The 26,062-nt window shown below is 35.9% G+C and overlaps 1 protein-coding gene across 8 annotated transcripts in view; it reads right to left on the bottom strand.

Annotated features, from left to right (window-relative positions):
- Positions 1 to 26,062, bottom strand: part of PAN3 (poly(A) specific ribonuclease subunit PAN3) — a 75,641-nt gene that overhangs the window by 28,922 nt on the left and 20,657 nt on the right. For 6 of the 8 annotated variants that reach the window (XR_011724402.1, XM_071736628.1, XM_071736595.1 and 3 more), the window contains 5 exons: positions 23,110 to 23,176; positions 21,213 to 21,283; positions 19,009 to 19,071; positions 11,986 to 12,147; positions 5,055 to 5,205 (listed from right to left, as the gene is read on the bottom strand). Coding sequence is in view for 7 of the 8 variants with exons in the window: in XM_071736628.1 (XP_071592729.1) it covers positions 5,055 to 5,205; positions 11,986 to 12,147; positions 19,009 to 19,071; positions 21,213 to 21,283; positions 23,110 to 23,176 (514 nt within the window). In the remaining variant the exon portion in view is untranslated. The remainder of the gene's footprint in view (positions 1 to 5,054; positions 5,206 to 11,985; positions 12,148 to 19,008; positions 19,072 to 21,212; positions 21,284 to 23,109; positions 23,177 to 26,062) is intronic. The other 2 variants (XM_071736620.1, XM_071736648.1) reach the window with 1 other exon arrangement.

Raw genomic sequence — 26,062 nt, 5'->3', positions numbered from 1 at the left:
CACCTAAATATTTAAATGCCTACTGTATATGCTTGTTATATTTTTAATGAAAAACTAAAACAGGAATGGATTCTTAACGCACTGTGGGAAAGGAGCAATTTCAAAGAAATTTTTCCACTCAGTTCCAATAAAACACAGTACTAACTGAAGTTGTTGCAAGCATGTAATCTCTACAGTTAAAAAAAAAAAAGTTTATTAAAGTCAGTTATTTCTAAGTAAGACATTCAACTGTAGGAATCAGGAAAAAAAAACTTCCAAGCAGCAGCTTTCATATATACTGATCAAAAACTAAAGATTCTCTACTTTAAAACAAAATCTGTGCATTGAAGAGAGAGTACAGCACAAATCTTATCTTAATGTGATGACTTCCAACCTCACTAAAATTATACTGCGACCTTCTACTGAAAGCTTCTCAGAAAAAGAAAAATCCATCATCAGTGGTTCTTGCAGATACAATTTCAAACTGTAGCCACTGTAAGATTTATTTCTTCAATAAAATTATTTCTGCCAAAGAACAGTCACAAATATAATTCCCTAATGTCTTTGCTTGGGTATTAATGCAAGACTGAAAGGAAAGGAAGACAGTTACAGAAATCCTTTCAAACATCTTTCCAGCCTTACTTAGGTCTGATTTTAGGAGGACACTGAGAATTCAATGAAAATCATCTGGAGGGCAGAACACACAGGCTTCTTATCTGTCAATATAAGTTATGAGAAATTTGCTGCTAAAGCTGAAGTGGGCACTAACAGACTGAGGCAGCAAATACTGACTGTGATAGATTCTTCTGAGACTTGTAATAAATTCTGCAGTCTAAATAAATACTAGTAATTAAAAGCCCAATATCTAAAAAAAGAAAAAAATGATACAGTTGAATTGATGCATAACTAAGTACTTAGAGAAGCAAGTGTAACTGAGTGCACAAATACAAGCAGATACCACCACCTGCATTAGTATTCTAATCAGTTAAATCCTTACAAATATTAAAATTTAACCACAACAAAACAGAATTAGAGAGAAGCAATGGAAATCTGATGTACTGAAAGGTGAACATGTATTCTACCTGTCTGTAACAAACATATCATGCTAACAACATGATGAATATGGAACCTACCCCTCACAGAATTAGGCAAGATGTTTTCAGTAGTAAAATTTATATAAACCCTTATTCACTTAAAGGTGTAATAAAAAAAGAGTTAGAATAATCTAATTATAATTTATGTATATATATGTATGTATACAAATCATACCAGTGTTCCTAACAAAAAAAAAAAATTACATTTTTAAGCTTTCTCTATAAGACAGTCCAGTGTTCCCCTACCTTACCATTCAAAGCTAACAGAAGTACTGAGACAATTACTAAAAAAGTTCCTTCAAATTGTCCTTCCTAAGACTCATCTACTAGTAAAGGAGGCTCTCCATTCCTTATCTCTGTCAATCTTTACACCCTTTGTGAAGAAGGTAAATGCTATGCTTCATTGCAACTGAGAAAAGGGAAGTGGTAGACTTTCAAATTCATTTGATACAGAACTCAAACTTATCTTATTAAATAAATTTTTTTAAAAAAGCTTTGTAGCATGCAACATATTTGAATGAAAAGCCAGGTTGTATTTTGAATCTGAGAAGTCATAACAAACAGCATCCAAGAAGTGGTATCAGGCATGCACTCTCATTAAAGACTTGAGAGTCTAAAGGTTTTCTTTTAATTCAGTGGAAGTTTACAACTTCATGAAGCAGGATTTCATTAAGCTCATGTGTATACAAATCAGCTGGACTACAACATAAACACATTTTTAAATGCAGGAATCCTATAAATGTTCTATATGTACTTTCTTACCTTACTCTACAAATATAATAGTATATTTCTATTTGTATATAATGTATATAGTGTATATATATAGCTGTATCTGTACCTCTAAGGCACGTAACACATTCAGAGGTCAGAAGTTAAGCATTTAGCATTTTACCACTATTATGTGCTTCCAAATTAAAGATACTCTAGACCACTAAGTACACATTTTGAGGAACAACTAGATGAAATAAAATAGTAAGACCAGCCTATTTCAGTAATTTTTTTCAAGTAGCATTCTTAAATTCACATTTATTTTTATTATTAGCTCTCTATCAGGTCATTAGTATTATAGCTGTAAATTTCCAAGTTAATTAAATCTGCTTAATTCTCTAAACTTCTAAGCTGTAAGCTCTTCCTCATAAACTTTACTTGGGATAAAATTAGTTTCATAATTTCTTTGCTTTCTTCTTCTTTTGCATTATTCTGGCATGACTATAGAACCTAGAAGAACACCTGCACCAATACTTGGTAGGGGAGAACAAGCTCTTGGTGTCTCAGGCCATTCAAACCATCTCAGCTGAAACTGCTCCCTTTCCAGCTGAGGTCTATAATCTCATAGCCTGTCATGAACAGAGAGGTGTCAACTGGACACAAAGATATCACCTCCATGCTCCTGCCTTTTAAGCCTGCAGGTTCAGACTGTCACTAGAAAGGTGATCTCTGACATTCTGCATGAGCTCAGAGTCCATTTTGGAGCAAATCTAGAACATCCAGCAATTTGCTATCATTGCTATTGACATGATTCTTTCACTATCATAAAATCAGAATGGGTAGGGAATCACCTAGCCTAAGCAAACCCAAGCCTAAGAGTTTTCACTGCTGGGGATATACATCTCTTTCCTCTCAAGTTTAACACAGCAATGATGTCTTACTGCCTTGGTCACATAAGGTGAAAACACAAGTTGTATTTGCTAACATGTATCAGGGTTTCAGTTGTTATTTTTTCCAGTATTTTTGCAGTACTGCTGATAAGACAGGAGGAACAATTATTTTCCAGGGCAAATTAATTTTGTGAATAGTTCTCTATGAAATACCATATGTCAAGACTGGTTTTGATTTACACTTACCTTTGTGAAAATTTCAAACTGGAAATGTGAAAGAATTTTTTTCCATCCTTAAGAGGGAAATCATAGTGTTGTTCTCATCTTTTACCTGCCTAGTGATTGGTGACTTAAACTATGCTGTTTTAACAAAATATTTCTATTACAATTCTTTACTACTTATGATTTTTTCCAGTACCATGTTAGCTAACAGAATCAGTCTTAACCTCAGTCTTATATACTTCCTGAAAGTTATTCTACTGGAGAATATATACTACTTTACTGTAAGGAAGCTTTATTTCTTATTCTTATAAGGTCTTTACATGGGCTTCATTTGAATTTGCTTCACTTACTGAAAAGCTAACAGATCCCAACAATAGCTTGAATGACAATTTCATAACATTTTTCAATCTTTTGTTTATTCTGTTATCCAGTATGACCTAAATGGTGAAGTTTCCCCACACACAAATACGGCTTCTTCCCTAAGAGCCTCATCTTTTAGAAAGTGCACCTCCTAACTCACCTTGAGGTAGCAATACATCCACAAGACCCACAGTTGACAAGTAAACCATTTACATAAAAATAAATGTCTATTGGTATTGTATTGTATTCTATTACTGTAGCAATACAGGACATTGATGTTCAGAGAATTCTGCATTCAGAGTAGAGAAAGAAGCTTCTGGAGAAATTAAGAGCACCTAATCCAGTTTCCTACTCTCAGTTTTACTCTTTTTATTTGCCTCAAGTTAACTCCCCATCCCTCTCATCCATAAACAGCAGCATTTGAACCAAGACAGTTTTCAGCATTGGCATCTATATTTCCAGGAGCCCAAATTGTTGCATGAACTTCTTTCATCAACAGTGTTACTTATCCTTTCAAGTATTACTTACAGACAGTAAAGAAATTGGACTGTGAAGGATCCCTCTGAGACCCCACTGGACACTTTCCAAAAGTAGATCATTTTACTGTATTCTATTTAATCCTTTATACACTTTTCAATCCAGGTGACAACACTGAGAGGCATATAAACACAACAGTTTTCCAGTAAGACTGTACAGCACAATACAGTGTGAATCAGACAGTACTGCAGCATGTTCATTTGGTCAGCATAAGCATCATTCACTTTCTCAGCTTGTTCCAAGAGTTGTAACATGGGAGCTAAGTGCTGGCTTCTCTCACATTAACACCAAGATTTATCCCTTGGCATTGGGAAAGACTGAAGTTCAGTTCAATAAATGGTAACTGCCAACACTGTTTAAAAAAAACCCAAACGTTTACAATATTTGACCTTTTCCTGCTGGCAGCTACCTAATGCTACTTGTCTATCATAACAGATTGTCAAAGGTTTAAGTACGTACAGAAACTTGCTAAAGAATCTGTGATGTGTAATATCTGCTGATATTAAAAATACTCTATTTTAAAAAATTAGTTAAGCTAAACTTTTGAAACCAGAAGTCCAAAAGATATATGAAAAGTCTGAACTTCGAGTGTAAAAAAAAAAAAAAAATCTTGTCACTTAATTATATGACTGCTTTTGAACACACTTTGGTAAGTTTTACATGTGGGAAAAGAATCATGAATTGGTCTGAAAAGAGAAATTACATATGACATACAATAACTCTCTTTTGCAAGTGAAATTAATTTAGAATAAGCTTATCTTCTACTTTTTGTTTTATATTGAGATTTTTAGGTCCTCAAATATACTTATTACCATTGAAAATAATGACTTCTAGATTACATACTTCAGAAACAAATTAAAAGAGCAGATCAATGTGTAGTAACCAGAGCACATATTCCTTGTAGACTGCAGTGCATTTCCAGACCTCAGACGGTTCAAGTCCTGTTCAGGTACTGGCAAGGACTGCATAGAGCACAGTACATGATAATTCAACACCCCTTTTACTCACAGAGTAAGTCAGTCTGAGTTAATTTCATTGCTGCTGTGGATGAGCAGATTTCACAGCAGTGATTTCCATACTACTGGAAGATAAAACTCAAGTTCCAGCACTTTTATATGCTTGAACACTCTTAAAATCAAGAGCTAAAATAGGAAGTGGCTACATTTATACCAAATAATTCTGACCATTATCTGTATAGGACTATGGTTAATGTAACTGTAAGCTAAAGCAGCAACTGTACTGCAAATTATTACTCTCAACTTACCTGGTGCTAGCCCAGCAGTAGCAGGACCTCCCATAGAGGGGTGAGAGAACAAGGCTTGAGAGAAGGCAGACATACTTGACTGGGATACATTACTCAGCCTGGAGGTTGATCCTCCTTTAGGAATAAACTCACTTGCAGAAGGATTTGGAGTCTGTTTAAAAATAAACATAAATTAAATATTTTAAATGTGAAGAGATGGACAGAGCCTATTTGACAGAAAGTATTTTCTGCACAAGCCTACCGAGTGCAAAGGAGATTTTTAAGTTGCATATAGCTTGCCAACAGGAACAGATACTGGAACCTGGTCTGCACAAACAAATTTAAATGTTTTTCTAGATTACATCTGAGGTAGCAATAGCAAGCTTTTCAAATGAAAAGCTGATGTATGAGTTCATACAAACACTGTGCAAAAGGCTTTCTATAAGCACTACATTATAAAGCTGGAGAACAGACTTGACCCTGAGAAAGGCTAACAACTGCTGCACAGAATACTTCTACAGACTTCAGAGATGTCATCTCAAACTAAGCAGTATTTCAAACTCAAGCAATAAAAATTATTCCTACTAAAGAAGTCATTCCTGCCATTTCAAACAGGCCTCTATGTTCCTTTTCTGTGAAGTTAACTTCTGTTTTTATTGCTATTTCATTTATGTAGCACCTTTAATAATGAAGTTTAATTTGGTAGCACACAAACAAATAGCAGAGTGACCAAACATTCAATATCTACTAGTCAGAAAACATATAACACAACCAACTTTTAATTTCTATAAAAACTGTGCATAGGGCTTTGTAGTTTTGGGATGAGCTTTTTGTTTGTTTTGGGGTAGGGAGGTTAGAAGGAGAAAATCCTAAGTAGAGCTCAAAAGGCAGAAAGTTTCCTATTAGACAGCCAATTGCAAAAGACATCAGTGGCAAAAAAAAGAAATTAAGCCAGGAAATAGAAATAATTATTACATGAACACACTGGAAAGTTTAAGTTAAGATTATCAGGTAATCTTCAGAGTACCTCACAAAAGCATCTAAACAGGAGGTAAAATGAGAAGACAGTAACAATTCCAAACTGACAAAGGCTACTGTTAAGATAATCCATAATTATTTTTTTAAAAAAAATATTACTGCATCATTTTAGTTTTAGACAGTTTAAAAGGACCAAATATATCAGCTCTTACCTCCATTACCAATATTGATTTTAACCAAATTTAACAAAGTGACACCAGAAAAGTTAAGTTAGTACCAAATTACCAAAGAAGCGTGATTACAAAACACTAATTTAGACACTGCAGAAGAATAATGATTTTGTTATTGGTGGTGTTAATATCTTTATTTGAACACTTCAGCTGAATATAACAGTATTAATGAATTTCAAAGCACTGGAAAAGAAATAATTCTAGAAGCTGTAAAGAGGATGCTGAGATTTAAAAGAATAGCAAGAATGTTCCACCTTCCATCACACGGTAAATTTTAACTGCTAACCTGTTATGATGTTACACGTTCTAAGTGCATGAGTCTGAATATCTAAAGAACAGCTATAACCAAATGTGTAGGTTGGAGACATAAAACACAGATTCACATGAGAAGAAAAGTTCCTAAGAATCTTTGAAACTTCAATCACACTTAATTAAGAAAAAAAAGCAAAGGTATACACACTAACGCAACAAAACAAAAGGTAGGTCACCTTCTACAGACTGAAAACAAATAATTGATCCATTTAAACTCAAAAGGTAATATCCTGGACTTATCTGAATTTTAGATATGGCAAGAATGGTGCTCCTCTAGATAACATCTGGCCTGCAAAAATTCAGTTAAATCTGCACTGAAACAGGAGAAATTCACAGAGGTTGTAAAGAGCTGAACAGATTTTGTCCAAATAGCAATATAGTTGAAAGGTCATTAAAAAAAATATATAACTAGAAGAGAAGGGGCAGAATTTGTAGCATCTTACCAAAAGTACATAATTTCAAAGCACTTAATGAGGTCCACTTTTTACACTGCTATAACTGGGACACACTGACAGATCTACCTCATCCAAATACGGTGTCAAGTAGATGAGGCAAAGGCAGAACATGACAAAAAAAAATTAAAGCAATCAAGTGCAGAGAAAGACACTTTCCTGACTGTAACCACACAGTCCTTTCCTAAAGCAATTGAGAATTCCTAAAATCCCATCCAGATTATTCCAGCTAACCTTTTATTACTTTCACCAACTCATTCAATGAAAGCCTACAGAACAGGGATGCTTTTTATTTTTAAATGCATTCTGCAAGAGTTCATAGACCAGATTTCATCTCTAGAAGTTACTTATATATACATCAGTATTTTAAAATTAAGTTGCTGAGGAGCTCCACCTTAACTGGTAGGGGTTTAAGCTTATCCAAATGAGAGTTATATTCAGGAAACTAATAGAGCAGTTTGGGTTTATGCTCTAGAAGTATGAACAGCAGTGAGTCAGCCTGAGGGAAATTCAGTTTTGATTCCATTTTTGGTGTCACAAATCAGTATCAGAATCAAAGTCTGATAAGATTAAATTGTTTCTATATAACTTTGATGAAAGCATTTCATATGAGTAAACAGCTTTGATTTGCACAGCTGGACCCTTTAGCATAAACCCTGCTTTAGTTCCTCGTGACGTTACAAACACAAAGCTGCAAAAAAAGATATTTCCCCACTGGCAATAAAGTGATTCAGATTTTCTTTCCAATTTTAAAAGACCTTTCCACAATCAAACTGTTTTCTAAATACAGAGAAACACCTGAGCTCCACAGCCACCAGCCAGAATAAATTGATCATAAACTAGTAGAACAAAATTCAGTAATTTGTAGTCAAATCTAGTTAATACTTTGTCAGAAAATTGGAAGCTTAAGCCCCAGGCCACATTTAAATGCACTACATCTATGTGAAGCTGCAGTTCTTAAAACCTTTCCAAAAGCATACAAGTTTTCATCTAAAGTAATTTCTAGTTCACTACAATTTACTATCTTTTTCTGCATAAACTGTCCCTCCATCAAAATAATAATAACTAAATATATCCTAAACACTTTCATAGCATATAGGTTAGAATAAGTATCAAGATTAGACTAAGTGAGGGAACGGAACACCACAATTATTTAACATGCAAATGTCAAATTGAGGAAACCACATTATTAATGCTAATGATTTAAAAAATTATGTTGTATTGGAAAAATATCACGCTTTCACTCCAGCAACTCATAATACAAAGTGTCAGTTCCAGTTACTTTTACATTTGGATCAATGGTAAGCTTGCAAATCTGTCTAAAAGAGGACTGTGCTTTAAAATCCTACAGAGCATTTTTACAGTTTTTGTTAGAACCTCACCAAACTTTGCAAAATTAAGGTGATTAAAAGATATATTCATTCATATAAAAATCTAATTAGTGAAAAACATTTTCTGAATTCTGTAGTATATTTATATTTCCCACAAGCATAGCTTTAAAGCAAATTTCACTTCATTAGGCATTAATTACTCAAACCGGAGTAAAGTAACTTATTCATGCTAGACCAGGCTTAAAATTTTAAGTCTGCTGAGTAATTAAGGATTGGTAAAAAAATAGAGAAAACAAGTATTGAAGACTTCTTAAAATGTGGGAGTAATTTGAAGAAACGAAATGCAAAAAATACTTAGAGGACAGGTAATGAATTATGCAGTAACTCTTATGTTAAAAACAAAAGCAGTGAATGCACTTACTAAAACTCAGACAAGAAACAAAATCCATTAGCACTGTCCAAACTATGCAGCAAACTAAAGCAGGTATCTTCAGTTGCAAATGCAACTAAATGTCCTACATAAAGGCATGCAGAAAATTATTTATAAACATATTAATTAATGCTTTCAACAAGCAGCATTAAACAGAAGTACAGCTTTGTCACATCTGTTAGATTTCTCTAGAAACCCACCTAAAAGAACTCACACATTTACTAAAATTACCATCACTCCTTCTCCCTCTCAACCTGGCCAGTTTAAATCCCTCTCCCCTTCTTCCAGAAAAAATACTGTCAAGCCAAAGCAGAGAAGCAACTTCTCAAGGTATCATCTGAATTAATACCTGCATCATGCAATGCCACCAGAGTGATCCCATAGAGAAATTCAACAAAATACCCTATCTACAGATTCTTTACACCTGTGCTCTCTCAAAGAAAGCCTTTTCAGTCAGCTTGGCAAAAAAACTTCAAAAGATAGACCACAAAACTGAGTCAATCCAGCTCCACATCCAGAAACAATTTCTACACTTCTGTGCATCAGAGAAAGCAAACTGGTATAAAATACATACAGCTGCAGTCCAGATAAAGGCTGAATTCAGTCATGATGCAACTAATAAGGACTGAACCTCAAGGAGGGAAAGGACTGTAATGCAATTCATTTGTGTCACGATTCTGAACAGAATTTATCTGCTTGGTGGCTTCAGTGTTTTTAAAGATAAAAGAGGGAACACAAGTACAATACAGTGTGGAGGGGAAGAAACAAGTATTTTGTTGGTACCACCAAAAAACTATTCAGGGCTCTTTAAAGGAAGGAGAAAACAAAAGTAAAGAGCAAGCCAAGGGTCTCAGCTGAAGACCAATGTTAGAAAGACCACAGAGCAGCACGCAGCAGTTCTGCATGTTCAGGACATGCACATATCAACAGGTTGCCATGGCCAGGAGTAAGATGAAAATTCCTGTTTCATCAGCTATTGATTTCACTACTATGGTTTTTTTGACTCTACACTCCTCAGTAGCCACCTCCTAAGGCCCCCACCACTACATTCATGCATAAATAATTCCTTAAGGCACCACAGAGTACCAAAGTATGCTGTAACACAGGGAGGTACAAGTTGAGGAGCCTTTGGAAGGTTGTGCAGGGATCCCACAGGAGAAATGGAAACCATCCTTTTTCTTTCACATTTCCAATTCAGCATCTCACAACACAACACAGAGCTGTGCAGCAGAGGTAGAACAACCACCTCTGTTTCACTGACTGCAACACTACTTTGTAAGAACAACTTTAGTCCCTTGTTCCACCTAAAGCAGTAAGTATGCCAATTTCATTTTTGCTGGAAGAATGTGTTCATGTACTTACCATGCTAAAAACTGGATACAAGCCTTTTTTGTTCTCTTTTTATGATCTCCTTCACCTCCTAATTCATGCTGATTCATTCAGACATCCCAAATGGCATAACCCTCTAATGGCTGCAGAAAACCACTCTTAAGTTCTACCCATGCTCTTACTTCCCATGGCTGGAACATCCTTCTGTTCTTACTTCCTCCAGGTTGTGCATACATGCTTTTCTTCAGTCTCATGTCTCCATGGAAAGCAATGTAATTCATCTTATTATACAAAATCTTATGCTGTACAGTGTTTAGTCAATTATGTAGCTGGGATTCTGCCACAATAGGGGAGCCTGAAATTGCACCCCTCAAAAGCCAAGTGCAGCCAATCCTGAGCTACTGTCACCAGGCTTCAGCTTCTCATTGCCACACCTTCCACACAACTTTGGAGGTCATAGGCACTGAAAAAGCAATTGTTCCTGACCAGAAGCTCCAAGTCCCAGATTACTGACCCTCCATCTTCCAGAAGCAGTGAATTTTTCTGCTCTACTCTTACTCTAAGCAGAGTAAATCAATGACAAGCCTTGCTGTGACACTGAACACCAGAGAAACCGGTGGAAAACATGAGTACAAAGGTAGCTTTTCCTACCCTTGAACATCCACCTGAGATTCAAAAATCAAATTTCTGTTTCTCTCTTCTCAGAGCAACTGTCTCCTAGTTAGTTTGCAGATTATAAATTCAATCTGTCAGTCTTCTCTCCCTTGAGAAAAGTAGTGCTACACAGGCTCAAAATGCATCTCTCCAACTTTACCTGATCCTTCCACCAATGTTTGCTTTAGGCTTCATCTATACAGCCCCAGTAGCTTTGCTGTTTCCCCTGCAGCAAAAGGGCCAAGGCAGACTTAAAGCCAAATGCCTCCATGCAATGTAGCATCAGCTTGCCAGGATCACACTGCCTCTGACTCCCAATTTCAGTGATGCATAGATGTCCAAACATCAAGCAATGGAACATGAGTATCAGTATGGAAGGGCTTTGGTAGGAGATTCATGTTAGCCCTTACATGGCAGAACTTAAACTCTTAAGATGTCACAAATTCTAGCTGCAAGTCTATTGTAAATGTACCCATTTCACTCAAAAAAAACACCAAAAAGAACATAACCCTCAGAGAAAAGATTAAAGTAACGATGTCTGAAAAATCAAAAGCACTGCACAAGTGCAAAACAGTAACATCATCAGTGTTGAAGTTATGACCACTGTAGCAATTTCTTTCTAAGTCCCATCTTAAGGGACATCAAGTAGATTCCTCTCAAACTGTAATTATCATTCCAAGGATAATCTGATACATTTTGTACAGAGATGTTCAAATTCAGTTGCACCTCTCCCTGTTAAGGAGCTGAAGAATATTTAAAAAAAAAGTAAAGTAACAATAAAGTTTAACAAACAAATTGAGAAATACAAAACTATCCCAACACAAAAATTAAGAATTCACACTTTCTGATTACGGTGTTTATGACTTCAAATTTTGTGCTAAGGGCATTTAACTGTCAATCATTTTAACAAAGATTGCTAATTTTACCAATACAAACCTTCCTCATATGAAAATTAAAACAAAATGTTGTATTTGTTTGCTTTTAGAATACATTTAACAATTGCTTTTCCTCCCCTTCCACAGATTATAACATAATAAAGCAATGAACATAGCACAGCAGTGGGTAAAGAGAAACATTTTTGAGTCACACTCCTGAAGAACCCACTATAACCACTTCGTGAAATAAATATTTGATGTGATCTCAACTAATGTTTGAAGTAACCGCTTCTAACATTTTCCAAAATGTAAAATAAAGCATCCAAATACCGAAAAAGTTACTAGTAAAAAATAACTTTACCTGTAAATTGTTTTCTGTGACTCTGTTCCACCAAACCATATTGATGGGTACTCCTGTTTTACACCTGTCAGCCAGACAGCCGATCGGGTTCTTTGATTTTCTTGCTTTTGATCCCACTGGCACTATCCTCTCATCCAGCATCCCCAGTCGATACTTCCTGGGCTACAAAAAAGAAGGAGAGAAACCAGGCCACTCCTAACCACCCTCATCTACAGCTACACTAAAATAGGTATTACACTGTGATATGATTTCTGGGTTGGTGGAATAGGAAACAATTTGCAAGTAAAATTTATCTGAGACTGTTTCCTTTCAATCATGAAAATAAACAATTTTTTTTGTAAAGGAACTTCAGGGACTACTAATTATTTGTAAGCAAACTGGTTAGCACAAGTCAGCCACTGAAAGATTAATATAAATTGGGCAATTCTGTAAAAATGAGGAATTGTTTAAAATCTGTATTTCTCAGATACCTTCAATCACCTCATAATAACGAACACTTCACTTGAGGTTTCTAACAAACAAAAAATAATACAGCATATGCAACATTAACATTTAGAAATAAGTTTCACTATTATTTGCCTCAGAATCATTCTAAATTACACTTGTTTTCAACAAACAAAATTATATCCTATTCAGAAATCCAATCTGAGTTTACGGGAGGCCAGAAAACACAAAAAAACCTCTGTGCCAAGAGAAGATTCAACATAAAGGACAGATCAAATACATTGAGCAGTTTAAATAAGCATAAACTTTGCTATTCAGAGGAACAAATAAAGCTACAGAGACAGAACAGAGCATCTTGAAACAAGCAGGAACTCCCCAACCACTGACGAGTACCGAACTCAGTAACTAACATTCCTACCTAAAACAGAGCCAGGACAATCTGGACAAACCAACCCAACTTCTTAGCATGGGGACAATTTCTCCTGGATGATTACAAAAGCAATTGGATTTTTGCCTTCCCTCACATCCTTCTATGAAGTGAAAAAACCTGTTCAGCCATACCCATGAAGGGATAGTTTAACATACTGAACTCCTTTTGAGGGGGAGGTAGGTGGCTGAAGCATTTAAATACTTCATAATCTTTTAGCAAGTGTTTCTCAAGCTAGGTTGCAACTAGGTTGCAATGTTCCAAATGAGTTACAAATGAGTTGTGAAAGGTCAAGAACATCAGGATTATTTTTAAATGGAAAAATAAGGCTAAATTACAATAATTAAAATAAAATCTAAGAGAAAAAATGAAACAAAACCAAATTACTACAAAGCATTACTGGAGGAGTTCAATTCCTACAGGGCAAAAAAGTGAGAAGCAGCAATAATTAAAGGCTGCAAATGTTTACAGCAGGCAGGGAACAGCTAACTGCCTTTAATTGCTAGCAACATCTTGGCTCCCCAGGGTGAGAAGGGTAAGCATTTTCAACCATAGATAGCAATTATAACCTTTGCCCTGTAGAACCAAGCTGCTGCCAATAATTAATGACAAAGTTTTTGGTTGGTATGATTTAAGTGAAGGTGTTACATTAGGAAAGAGAAACCCCCGGAGTCTGAGAAACATTACACTTCAACAGAAGAAATGCACTCAAAAAATAAAAGGTCCTTCTTGAGTAGCATCTTTATATCAGAACACTGCTACAGATGAGTAACTTAATTAGCTTACACTAGAAAATATTCCTCAAGTCATCTTAATTACTTGCTTCCTATTCATTCTGCAAGAAGTTTGGAAAGATGTTCAGCAAACTCATTTTCTTCCTACTATTTGCTGTAACAGTGTCTTTGCCTCTGCTTCCTCCTGTTTCTTGACAGTGGGCAATGCCACACTTCCACTTTCCAGTTCAGGGTTGGTGAAATATGTAATGAGACTATCCTAGAGGAATAAATCTAAACAATAAAAGGTTAGGAAGATTCAAATTGTAGAGACTCTTCCTGTCTAATAACTTCTATGTAATATTTAAGTCTGGATAACCTGGCAAATTTAACTACACAGTTCCCCTGATTTCTTCCACTGGAGATCTGCAACTGAATTTTTTTCAGGAGCAGTCATGTTCAAAATACATTTCCTTAAGATGCACTCATCTCTGGTGGGTTTTGAATTTAAAATTTGTAAGGCATTTTCAGTACCCTAAACTGCACAACAAAGTTTGGCATACAGACATGTGAGCAGGCTATTATGTTTTGAAGTATTATGAATAATCTGAGCTGCAGTAATGCTGTCTATGTGTATATACTACTGATGCAAATACAAGTGACCTTAAGCCTTTCCCATCAGAGGCTCCATTAAACAGTTAGCTCAGGCTCCTCTTGTACAGTGAGTTGACTCTATCTGCATGTACAGATAGAAACAAATATTACACTACCAGGCAGGAAAGGTCAGGTATACAGACCATACTTGCCTTGTGCTACTTGTATCAAAATTAGGCAATATTACAATCTCAAGTTTCAACATTTACCTGTTTTGTAAGACCTGAGGGGTTTTTTTTAACAGAAGCTAGGGGCAGAGGTCATTAGGAAAGGAGGTTAAACACTCAGCTTACAGTGCTAGTCTGCTGAAAAAGAACCAATTTCTGTTGTAAAACTAAAAGCTAACTACAGGGCATTGGTATCATTGTTATTTTTTCACCCAATAGCCATAAGCAATTAGCTGGAACAAGACAGTACTTAAAACATGAAGCCATAGATACTAACTTAAATTTGTTTCTGAGGAAAAGCACAACAGTCAGGACAGAACCCCTACACAGGCACAATCAGCTAAGCATCATAATCATTAATACAACTGTGTAACTGGATTTAGTAAGAAGTTGTACAAGGTGTTACACCTGAATGCTAGGTATAGTCAGCAGGTGTATCCTAACTTTTGCAATCTGGTAATACAGAACAGTGAAGTAGTCTTGTCATCACATTTTAAGCTTTCTGGCCAACAGAGATTCAAACCCCTTCATGTAGTTTGGCTTTACTGCTACTCAAGATACTCTCTCCTCTTCCTCTTTTCTTACCACCTCTCACTAGTAGAAAGACTGACACTACTAGCCCTCTATAACTTAATTTCTGAAGGTACTTTTTTTTTTAACTTTGATTTCCACAAAACATGGAATAGGAGCTTGGTCAACAGGTTAAAATTTTGTGCAGTTTTAGTTGACTGGTTTGTTGTTGGGTGGTGTCTTTCTTTTTTTTTATGAAAAAGGGAAGTGTTGCTTACACTTATATTATTTAGATGCTTGCTATTTTAAAGTTTGCCATGTTAAACATTGAGATTACATGCACTTACAGATTAACCACCCTTTTTTTAAAATTACATAAAACCCTGGGTTTGGCTGGAGATAAAACTTTTACTAGTTGAAAAGTATCATAGAGATGAACAAAACTATTTTTCTTCCCCAAGAAAACTAAAATAAGCAATTTGGCATGGATACAGGTCTTATTCCAGAGTAACATATTTGATCACTGGGAGGAAAAAAAAAACAAACCCCAAAACAAAACAAAAAAAAAACAAAAACCCCAAACATGTTTATTTGTTCAATCACATTCTAGAGTGGAAGCTGCAACAGATTTTGTAGCCTAGCTAGGTTCAATGAGCTATCCTATCATGGATGCAGTTATACTTAAAAGGTTATTTACTAAGAAACTAGTATCACCTGCTGAACTGAAATAAGCTGGTATAAAAGTAGGCTTTTCCTGTGACAAGTAGAACAGATAGTTCTAACTATGTAGTAAAGATTTGCCAGAGTATTCCAGAAACTCCACTGCTCAAGGAGCACACAGTAGAGCAAACTACAGTTTTTTAAATGGGTAAAAGTCTATTTCCTAACAAGCCAGAATTTTTTATGCTGCCTATAAAAACAGTTGAAAAACTGTGCACAGTTAAGAATGAGAAATATAGGTAAAAAAAGACTAAGGACTAATGCAAATTTTACTCTGGTCTTTACTAAACATATGATTTCTCAAAATTGTATATTTTGTAGCTGCTTTAAATATCAGTACAGCATCTTCAACAAACATGCACAAATTTAAAATATCTTTCAATTTTTTTTCCTTCAAATCACTCCTGCAAACTACATGCACCTTGGCATAGAAAGAATCAAATAAAGCTTACAAAAACACAAGCAAAAACATTTTCACATTGAAGTTATATTTGTAGTTAATTTCTTCAGCTTGTCAGCTGCACCTGACAAAGTCAAGCTTGCTAACTGAAAAGCTGTGGTTTAAAAATGGGGCATGAGGGTAACATCTGAAATTTTAGATGTCTATAGGTCATAACATACATATAACCTGCTTAGATACAAAACCAAAACAAGCAAAGGTCCTTTAAATACAACTCTAAGCGCTGCACTATGCAGTCATCTTATTCTGCTCTTTTCCTTCAAATGCACAGTAGGATGAGATAAAAATATGACAACTCCTCATAACGTACATATTCCTAAAAGGAAGTGTTTTAATAATTTGATTCCTTACATAACACAATGATCCCTAATTCATACACATACATATATTCTTTCATGTTACACTTGGAAATGAAAAATATACTATCTAGTCATTACTAAGACAGCAAAAGCACACAACCAAAGAAAAATGCCATTAACGAACTATTCCAAAGAAAAACGTAAAACAGGTAGATATTATACCCTTAAAACCGATTTTAGACCAAGGTAAAGATCATACTATGTGCAAGCACATATTAGTTTTCATCAGAAGCACTGTCTGTCTTTCTGTATTCCTGCAACAACTCTTCTCTCTCTCTCTTTTTTTTTTTTTTTTTTTTTTTTTTTTTTTTTTTTTTTTTTCCCCCCCCCCCCCCCCACTTAAAAAATGCAATGTTTTATTATTGCAGTAGGGGCTATAATCCCAGAAGGAAAACTTCAGGTTTGAAATGTAAATCTAACCAAACTACATTATTAAGTCTATGCAGCCACAACTCTGCAGTTTACAGGACAGTGACATGACGTGGTGTTTGGTAATGACCCCTCAACTTCTCTTAATGTGGTTTATGCTTCTGGGATGGTTTGGGGAGGCTCTGAAACACAAAACAACTGTCTCAGCACACTTCATGAAAGATAACTACAGCAAGACCAAACACAGCACACATGGCTTTTCAATGAACACCACTGAGCAACATAAAGAGGAGGTACCAGCGGTGTCAAGATAGAGCTGGGGATGGAAAGCTGGAAAAAATACAGCTTCCTGACAGGTAACAAATCTAGATGGAGGACAGGACATTAAAAATAAACTAGCAATAGTTTGGGTCATAAGAATTGATTTTCCACAGGTCCTGAAGTCAGCTTTATTGTTTTCTTTTAACATGAGGGGGGATACTCTCCTTGTACTCATTTAAAAGTTTGCATTTATACAGACAAGGCTTGCAGATTTTGTTTCAAAGTAATTTCCTCTGCACTTTTTTTAGTGCTTACCAAAGTACATGAATTAAAGCAGTCTGCTAAACATTCTCATATGCTGTAGATCTCAGAGAGCACTGAACAGCAGCACCCTGTTCTGGGTGAACTTCAGTCCAAATAATCTCTCCTACACTTCTCATTCTAATCCAGTTGAGTTGTTTGGTCCAGAATTTTACTCACCTAAAACCAACAGAAGGACTTCTAAAAAAGAATAATATCTTCAAAATACATAAACACCAGCATTAAAATTACTGAAAGTTGTTTACTACAGCAGTAGGTTCATTCCTTGCAGCCTGTGGACTAGCAGTGCTTCTCACCTTAATGGTTCTACTCTAGGTGTGTCTGAACAATTTAAAAAATTACATGGAAATAAACCAGTGGTAGCAACTTTTCAGAAGAGTTCAGTTTTCATGAGGATTGAAGGCATGAAGAAACAAAAATGTGCAAAATGTAAAATCAGTGCTTTTTACTATCTTGTAAGGCTGATCAGTAACAAGCAGGGGAACCCTTTAGCTTGGATTGGGGGCAACAGTCTCAGATCAAATTTATACAAAAGTCTCATCATAGATTTTCTTTTTAGTGCATTAAGCTGTCGCTCCCTTGGCAACAGATTCATATCACTTATGTTGCACATGTTTTAATGAATTGCTTACCAGAACCACCAAAATGAATGCAAGGAGTTTTCCAGTCAGATTGTTTCAAAGTTTAGAGAAGAACATTTTTCTAGATGATGGCTAAACCCAATTTAGGAAAAACACCCAAGAAGTTCAAGTTCAGAATGCTAATCTATTTTCAACAAGCATAACACGTATTTGAAAAAAAAAAAAAAAATGAAATCAGTGTGACATCATTAATCTCAAGAAAGAGGGTTAGTTTATTACTAACTCTAGCTTTTTTTCCATCCTTCACAAATCCTATTTGTGCATAGAAGATTAATACTTACCTGAAAATGTCTTATAGGAAATTCACTTTAAGGTTGCTTGTCTTACTGCATGTGGAGTTACAACAACCGGACAGTACATCCAGAAGATTTTACAGTTGACAGAACCTCCACCAAGGCTCCATCTACAGAAATACTTAGCTCCTTTGATTTAAGTATCCTATAAAAATGTCTTTAAATAGTAATCTTAGCTTTCCTGAAATCTAAAATTGAAATGCAGTTTAATAATTTCTAAACAGAAAAAAAACCTCAAGAACGTTCATAAAAATTCAACTGTTTACTTTTTAAACAAGAAGCAGAACGTCTTTAATCAAAATAATCATAAGCAACTTAAAAAACCAAGTCAAACTAGCTAGTTTCAAAAACATTCTAATTAAAACACAAGGATATTCAGAATTATAATCATCATGATTTATCTTTAATATTTTATTGACATCAAATATTTATATCCATATGGCTTGCCCATTGTTAAAGGGCTGCCGTGGTATCATGGTCAGCAATATCCAGAGAAAATAAAGACTAATAAACTTAACTTCCTTGCTTAACAGAGCTACATATGACATGCTTTTACAGAAACTATTCACACTTTTACACAAGCATGCAATTTTCACATAGTTGCAATTAACTTAATAGATCTAAATATTTAAAATACTGCAGTTCTAATTTGTAAAGGAAAGCAATTGCTCTTTATTCACTTACCAAGACTGTATTATATCTGTCCTCCAAGTCAGTGATAAACGAAGGAAATGCTGGTTTTGCCAGCTAATTCAGAACAAAGAAAACTTTAGCCCTGGGCTCTTTGCAAGAATATATCAAGCTGTTTTTTTTTCAAAAAATAAATGTTCCAAACACCTACATTTGAGCTAGTCAGCAAGGCTCCCTTTAGAGTCAATGAAGGGAAGCATGCACTTCTACAAGGCTATATGTCTGTGTTAGAGAAGGCAGCAAGCACTGGCTTGATAAATAACATTGCTGAAGCTCTAAATAAACACCAGTTACTGGGAAATCACAATGTTTTTAAATACTTGGCATTCAAGCATTTAGTGCATTTGAGGAAACCACTTACTACTGTTTGAATATAACTTCAGCCATCAATTTTTATCCACTTAAAGCAGTGGCTGGCATCTAGTCTTTTTCAAAATACTTTTGTCAAAATGAGCTGAATGTTCCTTTAAGCTGCTCATCTCTCTCTGCTGACTATAGAGGGAGCCTGGATGCCTAGATATTAGCTCAAGTAACATTAGATGAAATTTTCCCCATCACTGGAATAGTTTAACAACCTTTTATAAAAATACACATTACAAAATTGCAGTCACAATAAAAAATAAATTATGAATATGCAAAGCAAGATCTCTTTCAATTAATGCCAGTTATGTCTGAAATATTAAGTGGGAAAAAGCCAAGCCAATCAGGTTCACAGATGTATCTTTCTCTTGATAACATTTTAGCAGTGAGTGACTTTATTTGTTAATTTTTTTCTTAGTGAAAAAGGGACCACATCAAAAAGTACACATTTGGATTTGAGATTGGAGCTATTTGAGCTTTACACTCAAACTAATTGCTTTGCTCTCATTTGGTACTGCTTAATTAACTTCTAAGTAATTTTTAGAGACACTGGTCACTCTAGCAATACTTCTGTATGACAGTCCGCTGTTTTGGTTCATATGGTTTATATACATAAGCACACACACCTACATACATCCTTCTGTATGTGTGTGTGTATATATATATATATATATATATATATATATATATATATATAGTGCTTGCAGACTATGTTAAAAAGGAATTAATGCTTATTTTCATTCTTTCTACCCTTAGTGAGTGGATAAGCAACACATTTCTAGTTATTTATGTAAAACTTCCAGTGTATTATACTGTCATTAAGAAAGTACAATTCAGAGATTCCAGATAGCTTGGGCACATCCTAATACTAGAAAATTTAACATTCTGCAACAGCATTTAATTTCAAGGAATATCAGTGTGATGAGCCAACTACAGTAATTATCTTGAAGCTCAATCTTCACCTGCAGGAATGAGACAGAGCTCCCAATTGCCAACACACAGATTAAGCTCAATGCCAGGTCACAAGCACACTGATGTAGCTTGCTTTCAAGACAATCCATTATGGACTACAGGAAAGTTCAGGAACGTGTTAGTAAGAAAAGAAGTAAAACATGAAAATGATCTGGGGAAGTAAAAAAAGTAAAAATTGATAACTGGTTGGGAAAAGAGAATGGTTTGTTTAGGACAAAATGAAAAGCCACAGTTCACAAAAATAAGAAGAAACTCTGGTGTAACAAAATGTTGCTCTCTTATTCCCGACACCATGTTTGGAAGCACAATTATACTGGAAAACACAACTTGTGTTTGTGCAGGTCAAAGGTGTTTGAAAATGCTGTCCAGGCTTCAGCCAAAGAAAAGATTTTTCAGTCCAGATTACAGGGGGGGAACCACAGCTTCCCAGTAATATCAGGGTGTTTTTCAAAGAAAATGCATTCCAAACCATAATGATTACTTTCATATCATGTAAAAATAAACAGGGTGATGATTCTTAATGTGTTCAGAACTTGTTGCCATGAAGGCTTACAGGTGGCTTGTGCTTCAGTACAACAAAAATATTTTTTTGGCCAACTTAATGGGTTATGTCCTTTCACATTCAAAGCATTCTTGTAAAGTGAAGTATACAAGTGCTTGGAATGTTTCTTAATAGTAGCAGCAGTCTGATCTGGTGCTGGGAAAGCAAAGTAGTAAGACATTGTTTATAACAGCAATGACACATTAAAATAAAGCTAGTAACATTATAAGATTCATCCTTATTTCACCTAGCATTTCAAGTTATACCAGCTCTTCTTCCCTTTCAACTATACAAATATGCTACTTAAGATTTATTTGTTGCCTACCTTCCTCCTTTGAGAGACGCTGAGGGCAGCAAAGTCATTAAACAAGGATGAATTTGGTGAAGTTAGTGGATCTGTAAGAAGAATGTAAACCAACATGTTACATATGTCTAATATTAAAAAGATTTTTTTACAATTTTTAACTTGTTTCTGTATGGGAAAGAAATCCTTTTAACAAAACTGAATTTAGCAACCGTTCTGCTAAAAAACACAGCAATTATTAGACTCTGTGCAACTGTTCCATTGAAATGGCACTCATCAGCAGAATTTATTAATTACACTATTTAGCATCCAAGATTTAAAAACCTTCATCTACAGTTACCCGAAATTAGCAATCTTCTGTATAACGTAGTCTTACAAATGGTTATGTGGCTCTTAGTTGTCCTGCCACCATTCTGCAAAAATTTCAATCAGAACTAAAGGTAGCAGAAGTCTACATTCTGATAGCAGCTTTTAACCACGTGTTCTTTGTCCCTGTGCATCATTTCTAGAGTTGACGTATGAAAAACTAAATAAAAATCACAGATGCCAGTAAATCTCCAAGGTGCATGAGTACAGCTGTCAAATTAGCATGACTGCCAGCTGTAAACATTGGTGTTTTGATGAAACAATTTCTTCCAACATTAATCAATACTCCTTAAAAGTGTACTTCTACAAGTGATGCAGAGCTTAGGGGAGGGAGGGAGGGCAGGGTGTGGAAAAAGACCTGAGACGCAGCAAAATTTACACTGTTTTGTAAAAGTCAGTCTGGTTTCTCTCCTTCACATGCATCACCATCCCTATGTGGCATGTCACAGTAAAGCTCTGACTGCATTTAAAACTGGAGATCTCCACTGCTTTGAATAACAAATCGTTCAGTGGGACAAAAGAAGCAGAGTTAATCACAAAACCTACTGGAAATGAACCAGGAGGAAGGAAGAAATGAAGAAAGAAAAAGAAAAACCACACAAATTTCAACTTTCAAGCTAGTTAATTTTATAGTAGTTCTATTATGCTTGAAAAATTATAACCCTGGTAAGCAGACTCACTGCAGGGTCAGACATGTAGATAGAGTTGCAGAACATAATCTACACAGCAATTCTCAGAGCAGAAATACATTTTGAATGTATGCTCTTTCCAGAAGGGAGTAGTACCCTCTTCTTTAAAGAACTTAGACAGCTACATCTGAACCTGCAGTGATTCTGACAAGTGCATTACAGAAGTTCAATACAACCTTCACAATAACTTCTTGAGTTAGAGACATGGTTTAGTTTTGGACTAGACAGTGCTATGTTACTGGCTGGACTTGATGATTTTAAAGGTCTATTCCAAAACAATTCTATGATTCTTTGAGTATGCAAGCCTGAAATAGAGACATTTTCTTTAGTTGAAAACCATGTCTCCTATAGCAGGGCAAAAATTGTAATAGGAAAACTTCTGCTTACAGGCCAAAACTTAATAGCTATTAAAGTTAATCACAGATGTAATACATTTCACAAAAACAGTACACCCTTAATTTAAGAATAAAAACCCTGTACATTTATTCCACTCAATGACTTGCTTGAAAAGCACACTATTGTGGACCAACAGAAATGCTTAAGCAATCAGTAGTTTACAGTGGATATCCACTAGCATTTCTCTTGAAGTGATGAGACCAAAAATGACTTTTTTTAGTTTAGTTCTTTTTAGTTTTTTCCCCACTGATGCAAAGATAAGACTGAAAAAGTATGAGTTCAAGAGCACTTCAGTTTTGTACCAGAAGTAATGACACAATCCACTCCTGTTAAAAAATAAAGTTCTGCTGCATCTCAAATCAAATCAGAGGAGAAAAAAAAAAATAATCTCCTTTAAGCCTCAGTTTTGCAGAAGTGAATCTCTTAAATTTCCAACGCTTTCTGTGTATTACTTTAGAAGTACTTACCATGGCCTGCATACTGCTTGGCACTGTCATTGAGAAGGCTAGGGGAGCTGCTGCTATTTGTCATCCTCTGCAAAAATATAAGACAAAAGGATACATGTAAAATGAAGGTATAAAAGACTAAGCAAGGGTATTGGGGAGGACATTTAAAATATTTTAAGAACAGACTACAAAGCCTGTACTCATTTCCCTTTTTAGTAAATAAGTAGTAGTTTGTAGCTGACAGAAACATACAGTATAATACAGTATTTCACATGAGAGCACTGCAAATAAAAGATGACTGTAATATTAAAAAAAAAAAAAAACAACCTACACTATCTTCATGAACTTCTTTTAATTTCAGAGGGTTTATCAAACTTATGGTTCTCCTCCTGTATGTTGTCAAAAAGTTAAGAAAAGCCAATTACTTATCTTCTTTAAACATTCTTTCTCACTGTACTCCTGAAACTACTCCCACCTTTATTATACACCATCAGCACAACATGAAACTCTTCCAACAAAAAATACTCAAATTAGTATGGCATTTGGAAGACATTTTGCAAAAAAAATAACCTTCTGAGATCTTTCAGTAAAATCATGCAGTTCCTGTGAGCAAGCAGGACACTTCAACATTCATTCCTCCTAGGGTCTACCTGCTCCTCCTACATTCCTCTGGAGATGTGAGCTAACAATGAACTGGACTAAGTGAGGCAGTGCTGCTCTAAGAGCAACCACTGCTTTGATAGAAGTTTTTAAGTGTCTCTTCTTACTCCTCCTTATTGTTTTCTTCAATCAGTCTCCCAACAGGAAGAAGTGTGAGCACAAAAGCAAAGCAAGGTCAGGATGTGTTCTCCACCTCTGAGAGAGACTACCAGTAATTTGTTAAAATATTCCCTGGCATGCTTTTGGCCCACCTCAGCCAGGAGTCGCCCAGCCAATTTTCAAGCACTGTTCAACAGTGAAAAGGTTTTAGATCCCTTCAAATAGACTGTTTGCATGCAGCCTCTGCTTTACTGGGTGAGCATACACCAGCACAAACATCCCATTTTGTGCCAGCTGGCTCAATGAATGAAGGAAAGTTTCCAGGCACGTTTAACTTGGTAGTCTAGACACAGACTAAGACTCAAAATTGGTCACTGGAGTTGCTCTTCATGCTTGCATTTTACCATTGTCAGTCTCAACACTGGTAGCAGAGAGCAAAAAAAGCCAACTAAATTAGACTTCAATGCCACTTCAACTAATTCTTGAAGATCAACATTCTAGAGTAAATTTGCTAAGTACAGAGAATCAGTAGAAGCTGGAGTTCTAACCAATATAGTAGAACTGCAAACCTACTGCAAATTTCTCAGTATTTGCAGTTTTCATGCTACCACTGACTTCATCAGAAGCTGCAGCTTTTAATATTTGTATCTAAAAGAATAAACAGCTTGTGTCAAGTGGCTTTATGTGGAAAACAAGTTGCAAAACACAACAAGACTTTTGGAAGGAATTAGCCTACAGTATTAGAAAAGTAACTTGAAGAAAACTTCAGTAAAATTTAGGTACTTCAGCTGATACCTTCAAACATCACTGTCTCAATCCCTCAATGCTTTATTCCCTCCACTGTTACACCAAGCTTCCTACAATCATTCAGGCCCCTCTAGTACAACTCTTCATTCAGCACAAGTACTAAGTGCTAGATGAAGCAGAACTCTAGCAGGTGCATATGAACTAGAACAACGTGTAACGTACCCACAAATACTATGTAAACCTTCAGCTTTTTCAAGACTTAAATGAAGAAACCTGTTTGCTAAATGCTTTCTGTATTCTGATGCTGGGTGGCTCCTGTTCTTAAATATACTTGTTCTTATATATCCTGTTCTTAAATATTACTGTGTCCAGTTCTGGGCCCCTCACTTTAGGAAGGATATCGAGGTCCTGGAGCAGGTCCAAAGGAGGGCAACCAGGCTGGTGAAGGGACTCGAGCACAGATCCTATGAGGAGAGGCTGAGAGAGCTGGGGCTGTTCAGCCTGGAGAAGAGGAGGCTCAGAGGAGACCTCATCACTCTCTACAACTCCCTGAAAGGAGGTTGGAGCCAGGTGGGGGTTGGTCTCTTTTCCCAGACGACTTTCAACAAGACAAGAGGGCACGGTCTCAAGTTGTGCCAGGGGAGGTTTAGGTTGGACATTAGAAAGAATTTCTTTACAGAGAGGGTGATCAGACATTGGAATGGGCTGCCCCGGGAGGTGGTGGATTCTCCATCCCTGGAGATATTTAAAAAGAGACTGGATGTGGCACTCAGTGCCATGGGCTGGGAACTGCAGCGGGAGTGGATCAAGGGTTGGACTCGATGATCTCTGAGGTCCCTTCCAACCCAGCCAATTCTATGATTCTATGATACTGAACTGACACAACTGATAACTCGCACTAAAAGGTTCCTGAGCAACATTAGTTCTTTACACAAAAGGGATGCCCCTAGTGAAACAAAGTTTGCTTGTTTCTACAAAACAAGAGTCCAGTAAGTTAACAATCTTGGTAAAGTTCAGGGATGGCAACCATCACCAAAATAAGAATACATGAAAATAAATAACTCATGGACTATAGCACCTCAACTGTTCATGTCATATTCCAGTCCTGACTTAATAATTCAAGTTTTTCACAACTATTTGAAAAGCATCCCTATCATGGTGTTTGTTTTGGGTTTTTTGGGCATTTGATACATTCGCATTGATCCTTGGAAGAGAAGGTGGTTCAGGAAGAAACTTCCTAAAGCCAACCTGTCAGACTTGTGTAAAATTTGTCCAGGTGTAAACAAAAACAGCATTAGTGCATATTTATATCACTCAGACTTTCATAACAATTTTAATGCAAAAGGTCTATTGTAACAGGGATAACCAGGACACTGAGATTTGGGTTGGTATCAAAGACAGGCATATAGCTTTAACCTGAAACCAGCACTTTTATGGCATCAATATCCTCTCTCTTCAACTACAGAAG

This window comes from Heliangelus exortis, chromosome 1 (assembly GCF_036169615.1).
Source record: "Heliangelus exortis chromosome 1, bHelExo1.hap1, whole genome shotgun sequence".
In the NCBI taxonomy this organism is placed as follows: Eukaryota; Metazoa; Chordata; class Aves; order Apodiformes; family Trochilidae; genus Heliangelus; species Heliangelus exortis.
This window is presented reverse-complemented; position numbering and strand designations above follow the sequence as displayed.